The 25,659-nt window shown below is 41.0% G+C and overlaps 1 protein-coding gene across 1 annotated transcript in view; it reads left to right on the top strand.

The window, feature by feature from the left end:
- The window catches only part of LOC126986094 (uncharacterized), a 70,851-nt gene that overhangs the window by 3,923 nt on the left and 41,269 nt on the right, over nt 1-25,659 (top strand). Inside the window, exon 2 of the mRNA XM_050841802.1 lies at nt 3,995-4,111. Within this exon, the coding sequence (XP_050697759.1) occupies nt 3,995-4,111 (117 nt within the window). The remainder of the gene's footprint in view (nt 1-3,994; nt 4,112-25,659) is intronic.

Below are 25,659 nucleotides of genomic sequence, written 5' to 3'. Positions count from 1 at the left end.
GTAGCTTTTCCAGAAGTCGAGCATAGTAATCGTTGTAGATGAGTCGATGGCTTTGATGGCGATTTGCGATAAGTAGCCCAATCTGGCAACACTGCAGTGTGGCGGCGCGTGAATTTTTTTTTTTTAGGATAATGTTGCTATGAGAAAATCTCGACCAATAGCAGTCGTCCCTGAGTGAGCTGCTGGCCAATAGGAAAGCATGACGTCACAGTCTAACCGTGACGTCACTCAGGAGCAACCTAACGTCCATTGCCCCGCCTCCCTCCTCTCTCCCTTCCCCCCTCCTCTCTGCCTTCCTCCCTCCCTCCTCTCTGCCTTCCTCCCTCCTCTCTCCCTTCCCCCCTCCTCTCTGCCTCCCTCCCTCCTCTCTGCCTTCCTATTTAGTGTCAATGCATCCGCGTATACGCGAAACTGGGGCCGCGTATAAGCGGGGTCACAATTAGTTGACATGACAGCCGAAACCGCGATGGGTGAGACATGAGCGGGGTGACTGTATCAACAAACCACTTGTGCCAGGAATCGAACCGTACTTTCTGAATAGAAATCAAGATACAACCATGCCACCTGATGAGCTATCAGGCTCATCAGGTGGCATGGTATATTGATTTCTATTCAGAACGAGTTCGATTCCTACAATTTGTTGATATATATATATATATATATATATATATATATATATATATATATATATATATATATATATATATATATATATATAGTCATCCCCGTCATCCATGTATTTCGTTCGGACTTGGCGCTATGCGAAACCCATGACAGCGGGACTATAACCCTATGGGAAAATATGCATTTGGGGAAGTCACCTCTGACACGTCATATAAAACATGTTTTTTTTCGTTCCCAAAAGTAGCCCAATTTGCGATAAGTAGCCCAATCTGGCAACACTGCAGTGTGGCGGCGCGTGAAATTTTTTTTTTTAGGATAATGTTGCTATGAGAAAATCTCGACCAATAGCAGTCGTCCCTGAGTGAGCTGCTGGCCAATAGGAAAGCATGACGTCACAGTCTAACCGTGACGTCACTCAGGAGCAACCTAAAGGCGGTGTCACACTAGCACTTTTTCCGTCGTTTTTCTGAAAATCGTCGATATCTTGGCTGCGGCCTGTCACACACAAACGGTGTTTCGTCAGAAACTTTCCGTCGGCACAGACCATGGGAATGTAAACAAACATGGAGTCCACGCTGCGGCAAAGATACGCTGCTCTGAACCTAATACTGTGTATTGTGAGACTTAGACGAGCTAAACAAACCAAAAAGCGTGCATGGATGCGCTCATGGTTGGCTCGTTGGGAAAGAGAAAGTGTGTACCACAGGCTGTTAAAAGAGCTGAGTTTAGAGGATCATGAGACTCTGAAGAATTGGATCAGGTTGGACAAGAGTCAGTACCACAGACTTCTGGAGTTAGTGACACCTCTTATTGCCAGAAGTGACACCAGGATGAGGAAGGCTGTCACTGCAGGAGAGCGTTTGAGACAGGTTGAAGCCACGCGGAAAGTCTCGGTCTTGGTCTTGGAAATGTAAACAAAGGCGGAAATTTGCAGGCGGAAACGATCCTGATCGTCTGACAAATTCATGCGATAAGTTCATGCGGAGCGATGAAAATCGACGGAAATGGCATTAATCGGCGGAAAAGTGCTAGTGTGACACCGCCTTAACGTCCATTGCCCCTCCCTCCTCTCTCCCTTCCCTCCTCTCTGCCTCCTCCTCCCTCCTCTCTGCCTTCCTCCTCCTCTCCCTTCCCCCTCCTCTGCCTCCATCCCTCCTCGCTGCCTTCCTATTTAGCGTCAATGCATCCGCGTATCATGAAACTGGGGCAGCGTATAAGCAGGGGTCTGAATTAGTTGACCGCGAATACGCGAAACCGCGATGGGTGAGACCCATGACGTGGGTGACTATATACATATATATATATATATATATATATATATATATATATATATATATATATATATATATTTCTCTCACCCATTCCTCTTCCTCCTTTCTCTCATCTCTCACTCTCTTCATCCCTCACTCCTACCTGTTCCTCCTCATCTTCCTCCTTCCTCCCTTGCTAATCCCCAGGTCAGACACAGGTGTTCACTCGCAGTCTACCGCTGGTTGACTGGCAACATTTTTCGACACCGCCAGTCGACCGGGCGCATCGCCGATATCTTTGAAAATTTTAAAGTTGACCGGCGGTGGTCGGCTGCGTCTACGGTCCTCAGGGTCGACCAGCGGTAGACCGGCGGTCTGCCACCGACAATCCCTGATCTTACAGCCGGTTGACCGGCGACCGGCTTATCGGGAGTCATCGGGGACGGTCGCAACCGGGACCGGGAATGTGTGAGAGCCCCTTTACATGGGCCTGTTTGTGGACGATGCGAAATTGATGAGATCTATAAGAAACAGTAAAGACTGTGAAATTCTGCAAGAGGACCTAAATAAGATTTAGGACTGGAGTTTGAAATGGGAGATGGAGTTCAGTGTGAATAAATGTCATCTAATGGAAGTGGGAAAGAGTGGAGGGAGACCAAAATGGACATATAGAATGGGAAATGGAGAAATATTAAAAGTTCAAGAAGAGAGATCTGGAAGTGACAATACAAGATAATGAACAGTCTGAGAGTCATGTTAATAGGATATTCGGTGATACGTATAGTCAATGTTCTTTAACCCGTACATATTTTGGAGCATTTTAAGAACTTTGTTTTTTCAAAATTGGTGTCTTAAAGTTTGGGGTGCGCGTTATACGCCGCAAAATACAGTATTTATTTTTCGACAGAAACCTACCTCTTGTTTGATTTACATTGTTTTTGATTTACGCGACCTCTTCAAGGATGCAATACTCGCGTAAATCGAGAGTTACCTGTATCGTTATTATTATTATTATTATTATTATTATTATTATTATTATTATTATTATTATTATTATTATTATTATTACTATTATCATTATTCAGTGGGGGGCAAGTGCAGTACTTAGTGTGGTAGTACTGCATCACAAAAAAAGTACCGCACTACTGCAAACTTTCTAAAAATACCGCACTAAAAATGCCTGCGGTACTTTTTGTGGTACTTAGAAAACTATCGAAGACATTTGCAGCGTGGCATGTTCACAGATTTATTTTTATTTATTTTTTTACAGTGAATCAGACTCAATCAGTCAATTGGTATCAGTCATCAGAATCAGTGATTCAATCATTCTGATTTTTCAGTTATTGTTCAAAATTAAATACTAAATGAATAACTGAATAAATCTGTTCGTCACTCAACCCAAGGCGGCGCGCCATGACTGCCTCCGACGATGACTATACATGGCAGTGTACAACAGTACAAGCAAGCACTAACATGCTCGACGCTCACTCTCATGTCCCATACAAATTTTTCTTTGATGCATAACATAGACCATAGTATATACTATATCTGTTTTTTAACTTCATTGTAACTTCTCTATTCTCTCTCTCTCTCTCTCTCTCTCTCTCTCTCTCTCTCTCTCTCTCTCTCTCTCTCTCTCTCTCTCTCTCTCTCTCTCTCTCTCTCTCTCTCTCTCTCTCTCTCTCTCATACAATCATTTTTTTATTGTGTTTGTATAGTAACATCAGGATAAATAAAGGGGATGTTTGGGAAGTGTGTGAGCCTGCTTTGATTTGTGTATTGACATTAATGATTTCTTTTAATTGATTGATGTATGTTTGTGTGTGTGTGGACTTGTCTATCCATCTATCTATCCACCTCATAGGATAAATTTTGTGATGTTGTTCATATATAAATTTCAGGATAATTAAATGGGAGATGTATGTAGTAGGTGCAAGCTTTTTTCTGATTCTTGTATTAACATGAATGACTTTATTTTAGCTGTTGATATAGAGAAATGAATGAGAGAGGGGCGTCTCGCCAATTCCCTAGCCAGGCTGAGGTTTACTCGGCTGGAGCAGTGAGCTCTCCAAGGACTTGATACACATGTTGGAGTATAACCTGTTCTCATCCATCCACAGGAGTCGTTCAGGGGATGTCAAAGAGGAGGAGGTTTGGATCAAGGATGAGCCCTTTGAGGAGGTGGACCCAAACGCTGTCAACACCACCACCTTTACTCCCAAGCCTGAAAGCACTCGGTGAGTAAATGAGTTACCTTTGTCCTGCATGACATATTTTGGCGATCAAGAAAGTCCAAGAACTCTTGCAGAATCTTGTTTTCTGGTAGCACCCAAAGTCCAAGAAGTGCAAATGCTTTCTGCATCATGCAAACATTGGGATGAGGCCAGCCACATGCTGCCTTGTAGACACTACACACATGAGGGAGTGTGCTCCCATTCAATGTAGTGTGGACCTGGACAGCTGGAGCTTGTTGTGGAGCTCATCACACTTGTGACATGCCAGTATGCCGCCCAGCCTTTAACCCGTCCAGTGTCGTCTTTTGTCACAGACGGGTCATGCCAGGTTTCACTTTTTTTGTATTTTTTTATTTGCCCCCTAACCCTTCCGCTCCAGGCATTATTCCAGAAGGTGACACCCGTGTCTGGGGGTTTTGGGAAAATTTAGGGTCATGTTTACATTCTAATTGCAACGTAAATAAACATAATGGAAATTAACCCCCATGAGGGGGTTTAAATAAGAGGAGTTCAAGGATGGGAGGTTTAAATAAGGGGTTTAAATAAGAAGAGTTCAAGTAAGGGAGGTTTAAATAGGAAGGGTTAAATAAGGGGTTTAAATAAGAAGAGTTCAAGTAAGGGAGGTTTGAATAGGAAGGGTTAAATAAGGGGTTTAAATAAGAAGAGTTCAAGTAAGGGAGGTTAAATAGGAAGGGTTAAATAAGGGGTTTAAATAAGAAGAGTTCAAGTAAGGGAGGTTAAATAGGAAGGGTTAAATAAGGGGTTTAAATAAAGGGACTCAAATAAGGGAGTTTGATGATGGGTTTATACGGTGGTTTTATGTTATAGTTCCTCTTTTTTTTTTTTTTTATATATAGAAGGTTTATATAATGTATATAATATATATAATATACAGTAGAGCCCCACTTAGTGCGAGATCAATTAGCGCAAACCTCAGTTAGCGCAAGCCACCATCTACCAAGAAAAAAATTAATTAGCGTGAAAGCCTCAGTTAGCGCGAGCAGCCACCACGACTGAATTTTGAAAATTGTGCCGAGCCGCCATGATGCGCGGTACAAGCCGCAAGAGCCCTTACTTTAGCAGACGCCGCCATGTTGATACAGGGCAAGTGCTTTGTTTATGTTGTGGATGTGGATACAGGCAACTGACCTTGGCCGTGTGTGACGCACACCCAGAAAATTTGGATTTGTCAGTTGTCCAAGCTGCCGCCAACGCGTTGGGAAGAAAAGGGCTCAGCGTGACACCAGGTTACGGTAAACTGACAACTCGCTCCCGGATGGGCGCACGGGCGTTACCAGTAGCCACAACGGTTAGAAGAAAATGGCCAGTGTGCTCAACAAAATTGTTGAGCTATTTTTTACTTACATAAAGTAAGTAATAAATGGTCCAAAACAAAAATATTTCTCATCAAGGCACGTCTACATTATTGTCGAACAGAAATAGTTCAATCTTGACTCAATAGATGGCAGTGGTGTGGTAGTCAGCTGATAGGACATCAACACCACCGGCAGCTAGCCGGCACGCTTCACCTGGCTCTACGTTTTTGCTTATATTGGATGCTACGTAGAAAGGTATGATGCATTTGTGTGACATTATTGCAAAGTCTAAACAATAGTGACCATGTTGATATGATGATAAGTCCCGAAGAATATGATAATGATGAAGTACTGGATCTATGAAATGTTGTCTACAATTTTGTTGAGGAGCCTGTTTATGGTAAAAATATGCCATTAGCTGGCTCATCGACAAAATTGTTGAGTTGCCCATAAAATCCAGATTTTTTTACACATTTTCTTCTCATTTTAGGAAAATGGATGCGCGGAGCTTTTACGGGAAACGACGGGATTTAGTAGCTGTCATCCCTGAGGATGGAGATGATTCAGACGACGGGCTTGCTGATGATGGCGATGATGATGTCAATGACCCAGAATTCACTGCTAACATAAATGAGGATGATTCAGATGATGCAGTCAGTGATCTTTCAAATGATGATGAGCAAATGCCCAGTGGTTCAACAGTGCAACCCTGCTTCAAAAAACGTAAAGTGAACACACCTCAACCTAAACTGGTTCCTATTGAGAAAAATGGAGCACCAACTTCTCATGTCAGTGATCCCATAAGAGGAAGGCTTTGGAGAAAGAGAGATATTGATAACTCTTACCCACTAGAGAAGAACTTTACAGCCCCAGACGAGTTATCAACACCATTTCAGTATTTTTCTAGATATTTTACTCCTGAACTGGTAGATCTTCTTGTACAACAGACTAATTTGTATTCAGTTCAGGAAACAACAGGTAGTATATGTACAACTGTAGGAGAAATGCAAAAGTTTTTGGCTGTGTTACTCTACATGGGGATATGCTCTTTGCCAGCAATGGATGATTACTGGAGTGTCCATTTTAGATATCCACTTGTGGCTGACATAATGAGTTCAAAAAGGTTCAAATGCCTGAAGAGGTATTTGCATTTTGTTGACAACCATAAGAAAAAGGACACCCAAGATGATAAGTTTCACAAAGTAAGACCTGTGTTTGAAATGGTTACTTGACAGTGTAAGAAGATAGAGGGAAGTAATCACCAGAGTGTAGATGAGGTGATGGTGCCTTACAAGGGTACAAGGGCTGGGACACTAAGACAGTATGTGAAGAATAAACCTCATAAATGGGGTTTCAAAATTTACTGTAGATCTAGTTCATCTGGAATTGTACATGATCTACTTTTGTATCAAGGTACAACAACCTTTAATGATGAAGATCTACCTGAGAATGAGAAAGATTTCCTGCTTGGTGAAAAGGTCATGTTGGTATTGTGTAGGTCCATCCCTGATCCTTCCTCTTGTGTGGTTTTTTGTGATAACTTTTTTACCAGTTACAAACTGGTAAAGAAATTGGAGTCTTTGATTAGTATAAAATGTCTTGGCACAGTAAGAGAATCCAGATGCGGTGGAGTTGAGCTGCTATCAGACAAAGACATGAAGAAGCAAGAACGGGGTTACTATGATTATAAATCATCTGAAGATGTCATCGCTATCAAATGGCATGACAATAAATGTGTAACACTCCTTAGTAATGCAGTGGGAGTTGAACCTGAAGGAGCTGTGAAAAGATATGATAAACATCAAAAACGCAAGATTGACATTCCTTGCCCTTCTATTGTACTAGCTTACAATAAGCACATGGGAGGCATTGACCTTTCTGACATGTTGGTATCTTTGTACAAAACACCTATGAAATCCCACAGGTGGTACCTTCCCCTTTTTGGCTATTTGCTAGATCTATCAGTGGCCAATAGCTGGCTTTTGTATAAGCGTGAAGCCACATTGCTGAAGGAATCCCCAATGACACTGAAATGCTTTCGTGCTGAAATAGCTGGCACTTTAGTAAAGATAAACCAGAAGGTCAGTGTAGGTAGGCCAATATCCAGAGGAATAACACCCAAGAAGGGCAATGTAAAGAAAGCCAAGCCATCAAAGGATGTCCGATATGATGGAATTGACCATTGGCCTATGCCAACAAGCTCAGAAAAGCAAGCAAGGGGGCGCTGCTCTCTGTGCCCAAAAGGGGTTTCAGGTTTCAGATGCACTAAATGCAATGTATTTCTATGCCTGAAGAACAAACAAATGTGTTTTGTACAATATCACACAAAGACCTAGATGAATAACAAAGGATATGAAGCCAAATAATGCATACTCAACATTTCTTTCTGGATACTGTATCAATTGTTATTATTTTCTTGCATATAATGTGGAACAACTGTGATATACTTATAATTTCTTTTGCATATGGCTGTGAGGATATGAGGCTGTGATGCATCTATTTATTTTCATTTCTTGCATATAATGTGATGATATATGTATATGTATTTATTTTTCTAGTATATAATCTGCAGTGGCAGTGAGAATATTTTCATTACTATCAAATTCCTTGATATTTTCGGAAGTGAACTATTTTTTAGTTATAAAGGGAATTCAATACTACATATCTATTCCTAGAAAAATAAAAGAAATAGTACAATTATATTGTAAAACATGATTATAACTATAAATGATTATTTTATGGAAGTTATACTAAAAAAAAGGTATGTTATTCTTGAGAATCTACATATTTTTGTCACTACATAGGAGGAAATAATTCAGAAGATATTATTACCATGTCCTGGTATATCAACAAAATTGTTGAGGATCATAACAAGAAACCTATGAACAATATGAAAAAAGTTCCGAAATGAAAGTTGTTCCTTATTATCCAAAAGTTAAGGTAAAAACAAAAAAATAATTTTCAGTTATGAAAATTCCCACTGACTGGGTGAGCGCCGGCGATGATGTCATCGGACTCCCAGCAAATCACAGGTGTGTTTTCAGAGCTCAGCCAATCGCAATTTTTTTTTTTTTTTTTTTTTTTTTTTTTAATGTGAGTGATTATTTTGAGTAATTATCAAACCCAAAAGTCAGACCCACGTGTGCACCAAATAATTTTTTTCATATTGGTTACTTTATTCAATTAGCGCGAATTCAGTTAGCGCAACCGCGTTCATCCACCTAATTCTCACGCTAAATGGGGCTCTACTGTACTTCTAGGAATACTCACCGTCCTCTGTCGAATGGCATTTAGTAGATCGCTCTAGGTCCACTGGTTGCTGAGTAATCATGATTAGAAGTCGGTCACTTTTTTTGCCGAAGAACTAGCCCGTGTTCGGGTGTGTGCGTTTGACACGGGCGAGAGTCTAACCCACGCTCCTTGTTCCACATTCCACTCCGTTTCGCTCTACGCTAGCCATGTGGGTGTGCTTGCGTGTTTGTATGTGTTGTATGTGTGTGATTGCATGTGTAATGCAATAAAATCGTGATCCTTGTATGGTGCAACAGTTCGGGGGTGAGCAATGCACTGGCGAGCGGGAGACAGGGAGGGTGGGACGTGTGTCTGTGCTTGCGGGTGTTCAACTGACTGCCTGCCTGCTGGAGAGTGGCATGCGTGTCTGTCATGCTTCTGTGTGCCTGAATAACTTGTTCTGTGCCCTTGAAAACCTGTACTGTGTGAGGAACCTGTCATTAAATGTGAATTAGTGTTGAACGTGTATCTTTGTGCCCTGCCTCGTGCCTCTCTCTCCTCGGCGTTCTGGGGGCCGGTGATCGGCGCGCCGCCCGTGTGGTTGTTCTGGGGATCACGCCGCCTGCCTGCCCGTGGTTGGTGTGTGGTGCGGGGGGTGGCGTAACAATATTTGATTATGTATTATATATTTTACTGACAATAGATCATATCACTTTCAATTATATATAAATTGCCGATGTCGTACAGTTTGTTTTACACTTTGGGGTTGGCTGTTTAGAAGTCTTGGAAGGCATGAAAGTAGAAGTAGCAGGGTGTCACACACAATGCCACCTTGCATTCCGTGCACTTGTAAGTGGTTTTGGTTGTCTTGCGTGGCCCCCGTGTGGTGTTGGCACACACATGGCAACGCCTCTGCTGCTGACGACCATGAGTGCCAACAGGGAGGGTGACCAACATATGCTTCAGGTAATACTCAGAGCACAGAGTGTAGTCTCCCATCCGTGCTCCTCCCAAAGTTGCTCTGAAGGCAGCGGCATGGTGCTTGTCGAGCAGGTCCAGAATGACCTGCTTCTGGAACAGGCGGAGGTTTTTGTAGGTCTGGTCATGGGTTCTGGATGAAGTGTCCTGTATACAGTTAACCCTCTGGTATCCGGGTTAATAGAACCACGGGGGCACCCGGATGTGGGAAAAACCCGGATATGGTGTAGGTTAAGTCTAGGGACCCGAAACCCCAACTTTCACCTACCGTCAAGCTGACAGAAAGATGTCCAAACTTGATCATTTAGAGGAAGTAAAAGTCGTAACAAGGTTTCCGTAGGTGAACCTGCGGAGAGTGCAGGCCCCAAGAACCAACTGTCACCTATTTCCCTCTGACGATCCAGTATTTCCTACAAACTATGGCTTCTACTTTATTATTTTATCCTCTTGTTTGTGAAGTAAGTCACAAGATAATTAATTTTACCTTAATAGTTGTAAGATACGAAACAGAGGTTGAAGAAGTTTGCGTCAATTCAGCGACGTAAAGAATTCCTTTTCTAATGTAGTATTTTGCAAGGTTTGCTTTCATCATTACAATTAGCATTTTATGAATTCAGGGAAAATCTTCTGTGAAACAAGTTTATGATGAATAAGTGTTCAAACCGAATATCCACAATTCATAAAGGCAGGCTTTGCTCAACTGTGTTTGCTATTTCCTTATTCAATGCAAACGGGGTGCTGTTCTGTTACTTTAGTGCCTGATAAGTGATGTGCATTCCATAAATGAAGTACTAAGTTTGCTCGGAGCATTACATGTGACAAAATCTATATAATATCACCATCATAATATTCTTTAAGCTATAAAAAAAAAAAAAAAAAAAAAACGGTGAAGGGCAGACTAATGTAAAGTACTTTCAACACACTGGTGGTACATTTTATGCTAATTATTGTCGGCAGGAAAATGGCCAGCAGCATTCAACATTCTACACACAGCAGGAGGCTCCCCAGTCAGGCCAAGACCATCGTTATGAATGTGCAGGAGTTTTTTACCCGTGGAGGACAGAAAAGAACGGTGGCAGAAGTTGATAACATTACATCTGAAGCAACACAAGTCAACATAAGAACAATTCGTCGTTTGAGACAAGAAAAGAAAGCATCGCCTGGTGGAATATTTCACTCACCTCGACCCAGAGCAAGGATTGCAAAAGTAACAGGGCAACTTGACGACACTGATAAAGAATGTGTGAGGAGAGAGGTCCTATCATTTTATGACAGAGGAAAGTTGCCAACGCTTTCTGCCTTGTTAACGAGAGTAAAGGAACCCCCCGTTAACTATAATGGGTCGCGAAGCTCGCTGCACACAATAATAAGAGATTTAGGATTTAGATATAGGACAACTACAAGTGGAAGGAAGATATTAATGGAAAGAAGTGACATCGTGATAGCGAGAAACAAATTCCTGAGAGAACTGAAACAGAATAGAGAAAGTGAACATCCCCGGCAAGAAGTGTATTTGGATGAGACCTGGGTGAACCAAAGTATGTGCATGGAGCGATGCTGTCCCAACGAAGATGGTTCAGCTGGGCCAAGAGTAAAATCAGGAAAAGGAGGAAGGCTCATCATTATTCATGCCGGTAGTGAGGAAGGGTTCGTGCCAGAGGCATTACTGAAATTCCAAGCTCAAAATGGTAATAAAGGTGATTATCATGATTCCATAGATCATAAAATATTCAAAACTTGGTTCGAAAATCAGTTACTCCCTAACATCAGCAATAGATCTTTAATTATGATGGACAATGCTCCCTATCATTCTAACATTTTGAACAAAGTGCCAACACTAAGCTTCAAAAAGACACAGGTTATTGAATGGTTGACAGCAAATAACATAGCCCATGATCCTTCATACACTAAAATTGAACTTATAGACATTTGTAAACACCACAGAGAAAAACAAAAATACGAAATAGATAATATTGCAGAACATTGTGGACACAAAATTTTACGAATGCCTCCCTACCATTGTGTATTCAATCCCATTGAACTCATATGGGCTCAGATGAAAACGGAGGCAAAGAAGATGAACTCAGACAAAGATCAATCAATGAAACAACTTGAAATACTTGTACAAGAAGCAGCGAAACACGTGACTCAGCAACACTGGGAAAATGCCATCCGTCACGTAAGAAAAATAGAGGATGAATACCGTGCAAAGGACACAGCAATGGACCACCTGCTGGACAGCTTTGTAATTAACACAGATTCTAGCCAGAGCTCCAGTAGTGAAGACGAATGTATGTCTGACAATTAACCCTTGGAGCATGGGTGGAGATATATTTCTCTGGATGGTGTGCACGGGGAAAATTTAGACATTTAAAAGAGGTGGAAATGGTGTCTTTCTTCTCTGCAATAATTGTATATTCATGTAGTATATATGGTGGTGTAATAAAACTTCTCTCCTAATAATAATAAAATATTTATGACAGCCGAAAATATTGTGCATTTTCTCGTGGCCGTGACGCATCGCGTGGAAGCACCCCACCGTATCTCTCTCTCTCTCTCTCTCTCTCTCTCTCTCTCTCTCTCTCTCTCGTTCTACTTCCGCCCGGAGCAGAGGAACTGCTTGACGCGTCACAAGACATAAGAACATAAGAACGCAGGAGTCTACAAGAGGCCGGTAGGCCTGTACAAGGCAGCTCCTTTGACCCTAAGCTCCCGTGTATCTAACCCCACCTAATATCGCTGTCCATGAATTTATCTAGTCTATTTTTTAATGTGACAATTGTATTGGCACTCACCACATGACTGCTAAGCCTATTCCACTCATCCACCACCCTGTTAGTAAACCAATTTTTGCCTATGTCCCTGTTGAATCTGAATTTATCCAGTTTAAACCCATTACTTCGTGTCCTACCCGGTTCTCTTACCAACAAAACCTTATGAATGTCTCCCTTATTAAAGCCCTTCATCCATTTATAAACCTCGATCATGTCTCCACGCACCCTTCGCCTTTCTAGAGAATGCAAGTTTAACTGTTTGAGTCTTTCCTCGTATGGCAAGTTTCTCAACCCCTGAATCATCTTAGTCATTCTCCTCTGCACCGATTCTAACATTTTGACATCCATTCTATAGTAAGGTGACCAGAACTGAACCGCATAGTCAAGATGAGGTCTAACTAATGCTAAATATAGTTTGAGGAAGACTTCGGGGCTTCTGTTGCTTACGCTCCTTGAAATAAATCCCAGTACCCTATTAGCTCGATTTCTAGCTTGAATGCATTGTGCCCTTGGACGGAGATCAGGGGCCATATCCACGAAAGTGTCTAAGGCCGATGCTACTTAAGCACAAAATCATACATAGCTTATGGTCAACGAGTTAGGGCCGTCGTAACTTATCGTGCTTAGACCATTCTCTGTTGATGTCGCTCGTCTTGCTAGAACGCACAGCGAGCAAAATTTCGACATGAATCATGTTAAATAAAACATAGTTATACTTACATTTTCTTTGTTTTTTATTTTAATAATTTTACAATACAATTTTTGACCAAATAACACGGAGTGAATGACAGTATTTCTTGGAAAAGAAAAATATTAAAATACATTCCCGTTGGAAACGAGAATTTGTGTAAACAAACAGTCACCAGCTCAGTCACCAGCCTCACGTCCTATACTGTACAACCTGCCTTCGGCGTTGTGTGTTCCAACTCTACCAGATCTCCTCCTGTCCTACAATACCAGGTAAGGCTTGAAGGTATTAAAAATATTGCTTAATGGTATTTTATAGGAAAACTTGAAAAGATCATTCCAGTATAAGTTAGTCAATTCGTTCACATGGTGGAGTCAGTTTGCCCACTCGGTTGAGTCACTTCACCCTTTCTCGATTAATTCCTTTGGTTTTTGTTAAGTTACGGTAATATGCCCTAAGACGAAAAAGAAGTGCACCACTTGAAATAAGACATGTTTTTCAGACACTTCTTCTATACCCTTTTTTGTGCAAATGACTCACGTGTTCAGCGGGCTACCAACGATTACGAAAAGCGTGATTGTGAGGTTGAAGATGGGGTTTGAGTTTAGCTACAATACTTAAAGAAGGTGATATTTATAAGAAATGCACAAATGGTTGTATTTTAACAGAAATAACACTCTTGGGGAAATTCCCTAGGGTGCTGTTTCTAAGTCGTTGCACAAGACAACAGTCACATTTCTGTGTTGTGTGCATAACAGTACAACCATTAGTGCTTCTATTGCTATCTGCACATATGATGTATATGTTAATATTTACCATTGGTTAAATTTAACATATGTATAATGATACTTAACCTAACTAACCTAACCTAGACCTTAGCCTAACCTAACCTATAGTGACATGCATTTCTTAAGAGTATTCGCTGCAATATGTTTTACTTTTATAAATCAAATAACGTTTTACCACATGATTTATGTAGTCAATACTACTTGCAGGCAAAAGAACTCATGAGTGTGGGTGAAATGACTTACCTTTTTGGGCAAACTGACATGTGGGCGAAATTACTGTAATCCATCTAACCTACATCATCATGTGGATCTGCTCATTCTGGCTATCTTTAATTATATATATATATATATATATATATATATATATATATATATATATATATATATATATATATATATATATATATATATATATATATATATATATATATATATATATATATATATATATATATATATATATATATATGGTAAAGGTTCAGCAGAGCTACAGCCTTAATTTGGCTCTAATTTCTTCCACTGCACAAATTTTATGAATATTTAAATCCTTGCAGTTGTCCAACGATGGAAGCCACTCCACCCAGTAAACGGAAGAGGAAGGCAAACTGGGGGGAGAAAGAAACTTTCCGCCTGGCAGAACTGTACATGGATGAGGTACAAACCTTGAAGTCCAGCTTCAAGATGCCGGGAGTTTCTAACAGGAAGAAACATGAGATATGGGAACAAATAGCCGAGGAGTTGAATAACTCATTCAACAACTACAGGACCTCGGCTGAAGTGAAGAAACGCTGGTTCTTCATAAGTTCCCGGTCTCGGCAAAAAATCCAGCGATTCCGTGAGGAACGGAATAGGACAGGTGAGTTAATTTTCTAATTTTTGTTTAAATCTTATCTAACTTAACAGACCGAACTTAAAATGGTACACCTCCATATCGAGAAATTAACTGAGTTCACGGAAATGCATTTTTTTCTCATTCATCCATTAACTTATTACATTTTTTATCTCAGCTGAAAACTATAGATTTTCAGGACGTACCTGTCCCTCTACAACCTTTGTATTCAGAGAAATGCAGTATACATTACCATGTGTCCATTTTTTAGGTGGTGGTCCTCCTCCCCCTCCACTGGATCCCATTGACGAACTAATTGAGGATATTCTGGGACCAGACAGCAAAACAATAATGGGTGAGCCTCAAGTCGATGATCTGATGGATGTCCTGCGTGCTGACATGTGAGTAGTTATTTCTTTCCTGTGTTCATTTTATATGAATCACTCCCCTGCTCTACCCTTTACCGCTTCCTTAAACTGACTCCACTCCACCTCAACGACACCTACCTCTTTGTCTCTTTCTTCCCTTCATTCTATACTCAAATTCTGCAGCTTTACCCTCTTTGCTCAACTCCTAATTTCTCTGAACCTCTCTTAATTTTACCCCAAATACTAGAACATAGATTCTAATTTATGCTTATTTTTCAATCAAAGCAATGTTATTAAAATAACCATTTTGGGTAAAATATTACTTCCATATTCATATTTCTATTCATTGTGATTAAGGCTTCATTCAATAAAAGAAAGGAAATTACTGTCAGTCAGTTGTTTATATCATTCATTAATTGAAATTTTTTACACAAGGCGCCAAAGGCACAGCAAAAATTAGTAAAGAATATAAGATAGATTGTGTTCATGTAAGGTAATATAGTGTATAGATTATATAATGTAGTATACTATTCTAGGAGTGATTTCACTATGCTGGCAGGTGTGTCCTTGCATCTTCCAAGCTTGTACACCATGTAATGATTAAATCCATTGCTTGCAGAAAGGACGTGAGACCTGCTGCAGGAGGAGCAACAGCAGATCCGTTGGTCGGTATCAATAGCCACGAATCTGCAGATGCACCACCTGTAATATATGTTGATGCATCTGCAGAAGAAGCGCTTCCCCCTTCATCCACCCCCTCAGAAGATCCCACCACGGGACAAATGGGAGCTGTAAAGGCAGTGGAGTCTGCTGCCCAGGAACACAAGGCAGCTGCTCAGGCAGTGGCATCCGCTGCACGGGCCCAAGAGGCAGCTGCCCGAGCACAGGAGTCCGCTGCGAGGGCCAAGGAGTCCGCTGCGAGGGCCAAGGAACAGGCTGCCAAGGAGAAAATTGAGGCCATGAGGCTTAAAGCTAGATACTATAAATTTAAACTAGAAAATAATTAAACATACAACCAAATACTACTTCTGTTATTTCTAACATTATTAAACTATTATAAGCTTAGTTCTCATATGTATTGTAATTTGTACTTATACTGACACTGCTTTTTTTTGCATAGTTTCTGACTATACAATTAGAATTTTGACTGTGGAAAGATATACTATGGTGAAGCTTTCTAGTCTCCTTTTTAGAAAACAATCATAAGAAGGTCATCAGAAATTGTGGTTAGGAGATGAGAGACTATGCTAATGGGAATTTAAATTTATCATAATGCATTAAAAGGTAGGAAACATTACCAAGGTAGGTACACGAGGCCCTGTTGGAGGACGTTTCATCAGTCCTCATTGCTGAGAAGAGAAATGATGACATTAAGAGAAATGTATAAAATCAATGTGAAGCAAGTATACTTATTTATCTATTTTTATCGATCATATCTATTTTTCCATCTCTCACCTGTTCACCCATCCGTCCCACTCCCCACTACCACCTTCATCTCATTAGTGATCTTCCAATAAGTAATTAATTAAATTAGAACATAATACCAGTTTCTCTTGCAAAGATTCAACTTACTTGAAATGCAAGGTGCAGAATGCATCCCGATAGGCACGACCCTCATTACGGTGACCACCGGGCGCATTGGCAGGTTCTTCTGCAGCATCATTTAATGGCACTGGGACTTGTGCCTCTGCACCCATTGGTTGCTCGTCATCCAGAGGAAGAGGAAGATTCCTATCCTTGCAAATATTGTGCAGCATTCCACACACATGAATGATTTTGCACACCTTGAGGGGGGGCCTCAATCGTACCTCACCATGCAAAACATTAAATCGGCGTTTGAGTTGTCCAATTCCACGTTCAACAATACTGCGTGTAATTTTGTGAGACCTGGATGAATAACAATGGTAATTAATTGTAATTAATTGTTGTACGTTGTTGTCCTAGTGGTAATCTTGTTGAGTTAGTCTACACTTCATAGCCTAATCACTAAAAACCCTTAAATAGACAGAAATCTACCAGGAAAAAATAGTTTCGTCCTCACAAATGAGAAGCAGCAGCGGCACACACTCACAGTACACGCAGCCATAGGAATTTCCTACTGGAAACGAAACTAAAGATCATTAAGCCCTTGGATCGTAACCTAGCCACTCAATAGTAACCTAGCCACTCGATAGTAACCTAGCCACTCAATAGTAACCTAGCCACTCGATAGTAACCTAGCCACTCGATAGTAACCTAGCCACTCAATAGTAACCTAGCCACTCAATAGTAACCTAGCCACTCGATAGTAACCTAGCCACTCGATAGTAACCTAGCCACTCAATAGTAACCTAGCCACTCGATAGTAACCTAGCCACTCAATAGTAACCTAGCCACTCGATAGTAACCTACATTGCCCCAAGTAGATAAATCTTTAATAAATCACTGTCAGTTACCACCCAGACAATACACCTGAGGGTATGTTGCGGCTGCTCAATGGGCGTTTGCCTGAAATAGGTAAATCTTTAAAAATCACTGTCAACATGATAAATAATTTGCGGTGGGTATATATGGGGTTCAAATTGCTCAGGATGAAAAGCTCTATCAGATGAGAAGGGTAAGTAAAGCCATCTCGAGACTGGTGTACGAGAAAAAAAATACCTAATGTTCATATGATGAGTTAGTGGTTATCAAAGTTTCAGCAAAAAATATACAGGACAAAATTTGGGACTCAACTCTCAGTGGCCGATTCTCAGGCAAATAGTAATTTAACTTTGAGCACAGGTTAAGGTTTTTAATGCATAGGGCGTTGAGTCAGATTTAGTACTAAATACACCCCATTCCCAGTGTTAGTTCTTACCAGTCTCACTGACTAAACTACTTATAAACGTTATATCAAAGTCCTAAACCAAAGTAACCTTGATTTCACCTCCTGCCAGAAAAATATTTAAATGTTTTAGTGCATGTTATATATATATATATATATATATATATATATATATATATATATATATATATATATATATATATATATATATATATATATATATATATATATAACTTATGTTACCAAGCCCAATACTATCTTTCCGAAATGAAACTTAATCCAACCTAACCAAACTTAACCTAACTACTACTAATACTGTCTACTACTACTACTAATACCACTGCTGCTGCTGCTGCTACTGCTATCAATAATAATAATAATAATAATAATAATAATAATAATAATAAGACAATGTATTTACCTATTATATCGTGACTGAGGTCCAGGCAGTGGACGCAGATAAGGTGTAAGGAGCCATGTCTTGCAGGGGTACCCACTGTCTCCAAGCAAGTGACTTCCTGCTGGCACATATCCTCCGTCAAACAATCTTGACAATCCACTGCTGTTCAAGATACGTGCATCATGCACTGACCCTGGCCACTTGGCAAGAATGTCCAATATTCGATAATTGGCATCAAATACAACTTGGACATTCATGCTGTGATACCCCTTCCGGTTCACATACACTTCTTCTTGATCCCTCGGTGCCACAATTCGGATGTGTGTGCCATCAATGGCACCTACGATGTTAGGGAAATTGGCTATAGCAAAGAATTCTGCTTTCTTTCGGTCAGCGCTGTCTTGGGTGACAGGAAAAGTTATGAACCTCTTGAGGACATTAACATCTGCAAGGGCGTCTATAGTTTTACTGATGGCTCTGCTGATGCTGGACTGTGAGGGGCCAAGGTCATCACTGCTACATTGTTGCATTTTGCCAGTAGCAAGATATCTTAAGGTTATGAGAACCTTCAACTCCGGGGTGAGCGGGTTAGACCTGTTGGTATCACTCTTCAGCGCTGCCCTTACAAGGTTGGTAACAAATAATATACCTTCCCGGTCTAACCTGTACCTCTTGATGAGCTCAGCATCATTAAGTTCATTTAGAACGTCCTTTCTAAGGTAATTATTCCCTGGCTGATGTGGTTGTTGCTCTTGTGGCGCTGCCATCTTGATTGTTTACGTTCAAATCCATCGTCCTTAAGGGCTGGTAAGACAGGGTCCAGCCTGTTTTACCGCTAAGCACGATGTTAGGGCCGTCGAAAAATTTTATGTACGACGTCAGGCAAGTTAGGCACGATAGCCGCCATTTTATTTTGCTATGGACGACGGCATCGGCCTAAGACACTTTCGTGGATACCGGCCCAGAGCTCACTAAAACTCCTAAATCCCTCTCGCACCCAGACCTGCTTATGAGAGCGTCATTTAAGCAATAGTTATGTGAGGGGTTGTTCCTATCTACACTCAGAATACTGCACTTCCCGACATTGAACTCCATCTGCCATTTATCCGCCCAGTCATACAATCTGTTGAGTTCACCTTGGAGAATACTAGCGTCCTGATCCGACTCAGTTACTCTACCGATCTTGGTATCATCTGCAAATTTACTAACATCACTACTAATTCCTGTATTTAAGTCATTGATATAAATAATAAACAAAAGTGGACCTAATACCGAACCTTGTGGGACCCCACTCGTAACACATCCCCAGTCAGAGCTTTTACCATTGATTTGCACTCTTTGCTTCCTATTGCTAAGCCACGCCTTGACCCAGTTCAAAACTTTACCCTCTACTCCATGAGCCTGTAATTTAAGCAACAGTCGTTGGTGAGGAACTTTGTCAAACGCTTTACTAAAATCAAGATAGATTACATCATAATTTTCATCTCTGTCAACCGCCTCAAATACTTTATTGTAGAAGGACAAGAGAATGGTGAGGCATGACCTACCTTTTGTGAACCCATGCTGCGAGTCGTGAATTAAGCTATGTTTCTCTAAATGCTCCCGAATGTTCCTGGCTATTATTGACTCCAGCATCTTGCCTATAACCGATGTTAAGCTAATTGGGCTATAGTTTGAAGCAGCTGACCTGTCCCCCTTTTTAAAAATCGGCGTCACATTAGCTACTTTCCATAGGCTTGGCACATAGCCAGTATTTACCGACATCTTAAAGATGTCGGTTAGTGGGTCACTGAATACATCACCTAATTCCTTTAATACCCTCGGAAATATCCCGTCAGGACCTGGCGACTTGTTCTTCTTAAGCTTATCTATCTCATCCTGAACTACTTGCCTGGTAATGATTATATCCCTCAATTTATCGCCATCCCTGCCCTCGTACACCTGAACTCTTTCTGGTATAGTCGTTCGATCCTCCTGTGTGAATACTGAAAGGAAGTAGTCGTTCAACAATGTGCTCATATTTTCGTAATTTTCTACTAGCTCCCCTGTGTTTGTTTTCAGTGGTCCAATTTTCTCCCGTGTTTTTGTTCTATACATCTGAAAGAAGCCCTTAGAATTACTTTTCGCCTCATTTGCTACTTTGATCTCATAGTTCCTTTTTGCTATCCTGGTGTTTTTCTTAACTAATCTAGATAGTTCGATGCATCGCCCCTGAGATGTGTTTCACCATTCTTTATTTTCTGATAAATTCCCTTCTTTAACCCAATCTCGTGTTTTAGTCCACGAGTCATCCACTTAGGATCATTGTTTTCTTTTCTAAGTGTTCGCTATGGTATATGCTGTCCTTGCCCCTCTACTATTACTCTAACTAAATTATTGTAAGACATTTCTACCTGGTTCTCCTGGCTCTCCAATCTGCAGTTCTGGCCCTCATGAATCCCTAGATTATCCCAGTTTACCCCTTCAAGATGTCTTCGAAGCCCCTCGTAATTTGCTCTTCTGAAATCTGGCACTAACACTGGGTTTGGTTCACGGGTTACCGCCCAGTTTAAGCTAAAATGAACCGTTCTGTGGTCACTATTTCCTAACTCTCCACCCACCTCCAACTCACGTAGCAAGTTCCCATTATTGGTTAGGACTAAGTCTAATATGTTATCTCCTCTGGTAGGCTCAGTAACTACCTGCTTAAGGAAATTATCTTGTATAACTTCAAGAAAGTCCTTGGCTTCCAGGTCACCCACTAGGTCTTCCCAGTCTATATGCCTATAATTAAAGTCCCCCATTACGCAGACATTTCTACTCATACTCGCCCTGCCAATCTCCTGTAGTAATATACTCGTGTCCTGCCTGTTAAGGTTGGGTGGCCTGTACAGAACTCCTAGAGTTAGTTTTTCTTTCCCTTTGTAAACATCCACCCAAACTGATTCTGAATCCATGTTAGTTTTGACTGAATTGTTAACTAAACATTTAAGTGAGTCTTTAACATATAGCGCAACTCCAGATTTGAACATGCCAGATGTATTCCGAACAAAAGTGGAAAATGATCTGTGGCCTTCGGTAGGCTGCGCGCTGAGACAAATGCCAGATGCTTCCACCATTCTTCTGAGTCAAGAACTGGTGGTATATTGGAAACGTAGGGAGCGTAGAGTGTGATGATTATATATATGATCCCGTACGGGTGGGGCGTGTGGCAGCGCACTTATATATACGATTACCGTAATGTAAGGGTTAATGACCAAATATTTTATACAGAGGACTGTTGTAGCTTACTCATTTCTAATAACTAGACCTTCATAAATAGTATATTTTTTTAGTGACGATTGAGTAGCCAATTCATTGCTAATGACGTTTGTGCATATGTTTATAAATTATGATAGAGATATTGATAGAGGCTACTCATGACAAGTGACTTTCTTTGTAAATACAGTTTGTTACTAAAACCATTTTTGCCTACATAGTTATCTATTTCCTTACAAATGGCAATAAATGTTACAGGTAGCATTTGTCAACAAAAGATATGGAAGGAAATTTAGGCTGCAATGTAGTGAAGAAACAAAACAAGTGAATGGAGAGAGAGAGAGAGAGAGAGAGAGAGAGAGAGAGAACAAAAAAAACGTAAAAACAAAGCAAAAAACCAGAAAGAAGAAAGAATAGAGGAAGAAAGAGACAAAGAAAAATTGAAAGAAAAAAGTCGCGAGAGAGAGAGAGAGAGAGAGAGTTACAAACAGACAAGGGATTAAGGGTGGGGTTAGCAACTTCAGAAAGGAGGAGGAGAGGTGGGGTGGTGTCGTCATGAAGGAGAGCATGTTTTGAAAGTACTGTATTGGAAGATTCTGCAGCCCCCCTCCCTCCTACCCACACACACACGGACACACGTTACACATCTCTGCAATTTTTCTTTGTGGGCGTGGGTGTGGGTGGGTGGGTGTACGCCAGAGAGAGAGAGAGAGAGAGAGAGATCAGATTAACAAGGGTGAGCAAGGAAACCACAATACCAGTGGGAATAGGGATTATAATCCACAGCCAGAGTAGGAAAAAGGACTGTCTTCCTCATGCCTTCCCATTGGCCACGCCACACCCACCAAAAGCCAATCCCATGCATTCTGAGGGGGGGCGGGGGTGAGGGAGCCTCCTCTCGCCACTGAAGGCTGGCATGACCATAGTTGTGAAATACAGGAAAAGAGCCATACTAGACTTGTGCTGTCCCATCTCCATGATGCTTATTATCCAGTTTGGCTTTAAATTCATGAATTGTTTTTACACACAGTCTCCTCGTCAAGTCCGTTCCATGTTGTTATGCTTCTGTATGGAAAACTGTATTTCTTGACATCTCTCCTGCGGTCGCTCTTCTTCAATTACTATTCCCTCTTGTCACACTCCTGTCACGTACCACTAGGTCTTCCCTGTCCAATTTTTCCAATCCCTCTTGTATCCTGTATAATGCTATTAGGTCCCCTCTCTCTCTCCTTCTCTCCAGTGTTGTTAGTCCCAATTTCTCCAGTCTTTCTTCATAAGTTTGTTCTCTCAGAGTTTCCGGTAATTTAGTCGCTGCTCTTTGTATTCTTTCCAACTTTCTAATTTCTTTCTTCAATCTAGGTGACCACACCAATGCAGCATATTCCAGTCTTGGACGTATCATCGATGTTATTAGTTTCTTCACCATTTTTTCGTCTAAATATGTAAATGCTGCTTTTATGTTTCTATGAAGATTTTGTCACTCCCAGATCTTTTTCCTCTGTTTTTTTCATAATTCTTTCATTACTCCGAGAGTAGTTCCCTGATATTCGTCTACTGCTCTTACCAAACTCCATCACGCTACACTTCTTTGTATTGAATGTCATTTCCCATTTGCGTGACCATTCGCTTATTCTATCGAGATCTTGGCTCAGGGCTACACAGTCTTCTTTATTAGCCACCCTCCTCATTATTTAGCATCATCAGCAAACATATTCATATTGCTTGTCACCCCTTCTGTCATGTCATTTTTATATATTGCAAACATAATCGGAGCCAACACTGATCCTTGGGGGACTCCACTATACCTTGCTGGCGCCTAGGCAGGTTGGTAAGCTTGCAGCTGATTGGCTGCACCACTCTCGCTAACACTCATGTCGGACCACATCTTGCATGCTCGAGTGAGACATGTTTCTATATTATATGCTATAACTCACCTCGTACACGAGATAGCCAGTTTTGGTTCACACCATCAGACTCGGCAGTGATTCTAGAATCAAGATGCATTTTAAATCTCGACAAAACAAATAAGAAAATGGTATTGCAATCAGTTGAACTGTGAAGATGTTAACCCTTTCAGTGCTATGAGCGTCTGTGGACTGTTCCCAGGTTCTCTCCTATGAGCGTCCGGGGATGTTTTTATATTTGGGCAGCTAGTTGGCACCTTGTTGGTCACCATGGAGCACGGTCACGCTCGACCACCAATTATCAGATTAGCACCCTCTCCCTACCTACCCATCCACAACAATGTTGATCTGTCTACATTCGTGAAACCATTAAGTATTTTAAAACATTCGATCAGTTTTCCTCGGAGGCAATGTTTCTCAAGAGAGAACATATTAAGGATAGAAAGCCTTTCTTCGTAGGATTTGTTGCGCAAGGAAGGGATCATTTTCGTTGCCCGACGCTGAACACCTTCTAATTTAGCAATATCCTTTGCATGGTGGTGAGACCAAAACGGTACCGCATATTCCAAGTATTCTTGAATAAAAAGTTTCTTTTAATGAAGCCCAACATTCTGTTCACTTTATTTGCTGCATCGATGCATTGTTGTGAGAATTTGAGGTTTGACGCGATTTTGATCCCCAAGTCCTTGACGCATTGAACGCTTTTGAGTTTAACGCCGTGCATTTCGTAATCGAACTTCTTATTCCTCGTTCCAACTTGAAGGACCTGGCACTTGCTTACGTTAAAGGGCATCTCCCATCTATCCGACCAAGCTGAAATTTTGTGCAAATACTCTTGGAGGCTTTGCCTGTCTTCGTCAGTGAGAACAGAGTTACCAATCTTTGTGTCGTCTGCAAATTTGCTAATGCGATTATTGAGTCCAACATCCACGTCGTTGATGTAAATAATGAAGAGCACTGGGCCAAGAACCGAGCCCTGAGGGACGCCACTAGTGACCGGCGCCCACTCTGAGTTAAATCCGTCAATCACCACTCTTTGTTGTCTGTTGCTCAACCAATTCGCGATCCATTGGTTTACTTGACCGTCAATACCTATTTGCTTTAATTTGTAAAGTAATTTATGGTGTGGGACTTTATCAAACGCTTTCTGGAAATCAAGATAGACTACGTCCAGTGATTTGGTTGCGTCATAAACAGTGAAGATGTCGTTATAAAAGGTTAATAGGTTTGATAGGCAGGATCTTTTGTTTCGGAAGCCATGTTGTGAGTCCCCAATTAATGAGTGGCTTTCAAGGTAACTCACAATTTTGTCTCTAATTATGCCCTCAAGTAGCTTACCTACAACCGAAGTTAGATTAATGGGCTTGTAATTACCTGGTACTTTTTTGTCTCCTTTCTTAAAAATCTGTGTCACGTTAGCCTTTTTCCAATCTGAAGGGACGATGCCTTGTCGTAAGGACATATTGAATACGGTTGTGAGGGTTGTGAGCAGAGTTGGATATACTTTGTCAGGTCCAGGACTTTTATTTGTTTTAAGTGATTGGAGGGCTTTAAGGACTTCATCGGGTTTTATTTCAAAGTTAGGCAGTGCATGCTCGGGATTTACATTAGTACTGGTGTTGGTGGTAGTGGTGGGAGGACTGTTAGTATTAAACACCGAGGAAAAGTAATTGTTTAATAGGTTTGCAACGTGTAGGCTGTCAGTCACTAGAACACCATCGCTGTTTGTTAAGGGTCCAATTCCACTTCTGATCGCCTTTCTGTTGTTTATGTAACTGAAGAAGGATTTCGGATTATTTTTACAGTTGGCTGCAATAGTTTCTTCATATCTACGCTTTGCCTGATGTACTAATTTGTTTACTCGTCGCCTGGCATCATTATAGAGTCTAATGTTTTCGGGTGTGCTTTGTTCTTTCTTTAATCTGTAAAACAATTTTCTCTCCTTGACTGAGTGTTTAATTTCGCTATTAAACCAAGGTGGGCTTTTATTAGTGCTAATTCGCTTCTCGCACAAGGGGACAAATGTGTCCTGCTGAGTGAGTAAGTGATTTTTAAAGCTTAAGCAGGCGTCCTCTACATTGCCGTCATCTGATAGTTGCATATCTATTAGTTTTCGTCTGATTTCTACGAAGTTAGCTCTTTTGAAATTGGGCACCTTTACTTTATTTTCAGTCACCGATGTTTGAGCTCTAATGTCAACGCGCACTAGTTTATGATCGCAGGAACCGAGGT

The sequence above is a fragment of the Eriocheir sinensis genome, chromosome 61, assembly GCF_024679095.1.
Source record: "Eriocheir sinensis breed Jianghai 21 chromosome 61, ASM2467909v1, whole genome shotgun sequence".
In the NCBI taxonomy this organism is placed as follows: Eukaryota; Metazoa; Arthropoda; class Malacostraca; order Decapoda; family Varunidae; genus Eriocheir; species Eriocheir sinensis.
The sequence above is the reverse complement of the archived record's forward strand: the minus strand, read 5'-3'. Positions and strand labels throughout refer to the sequence as shown.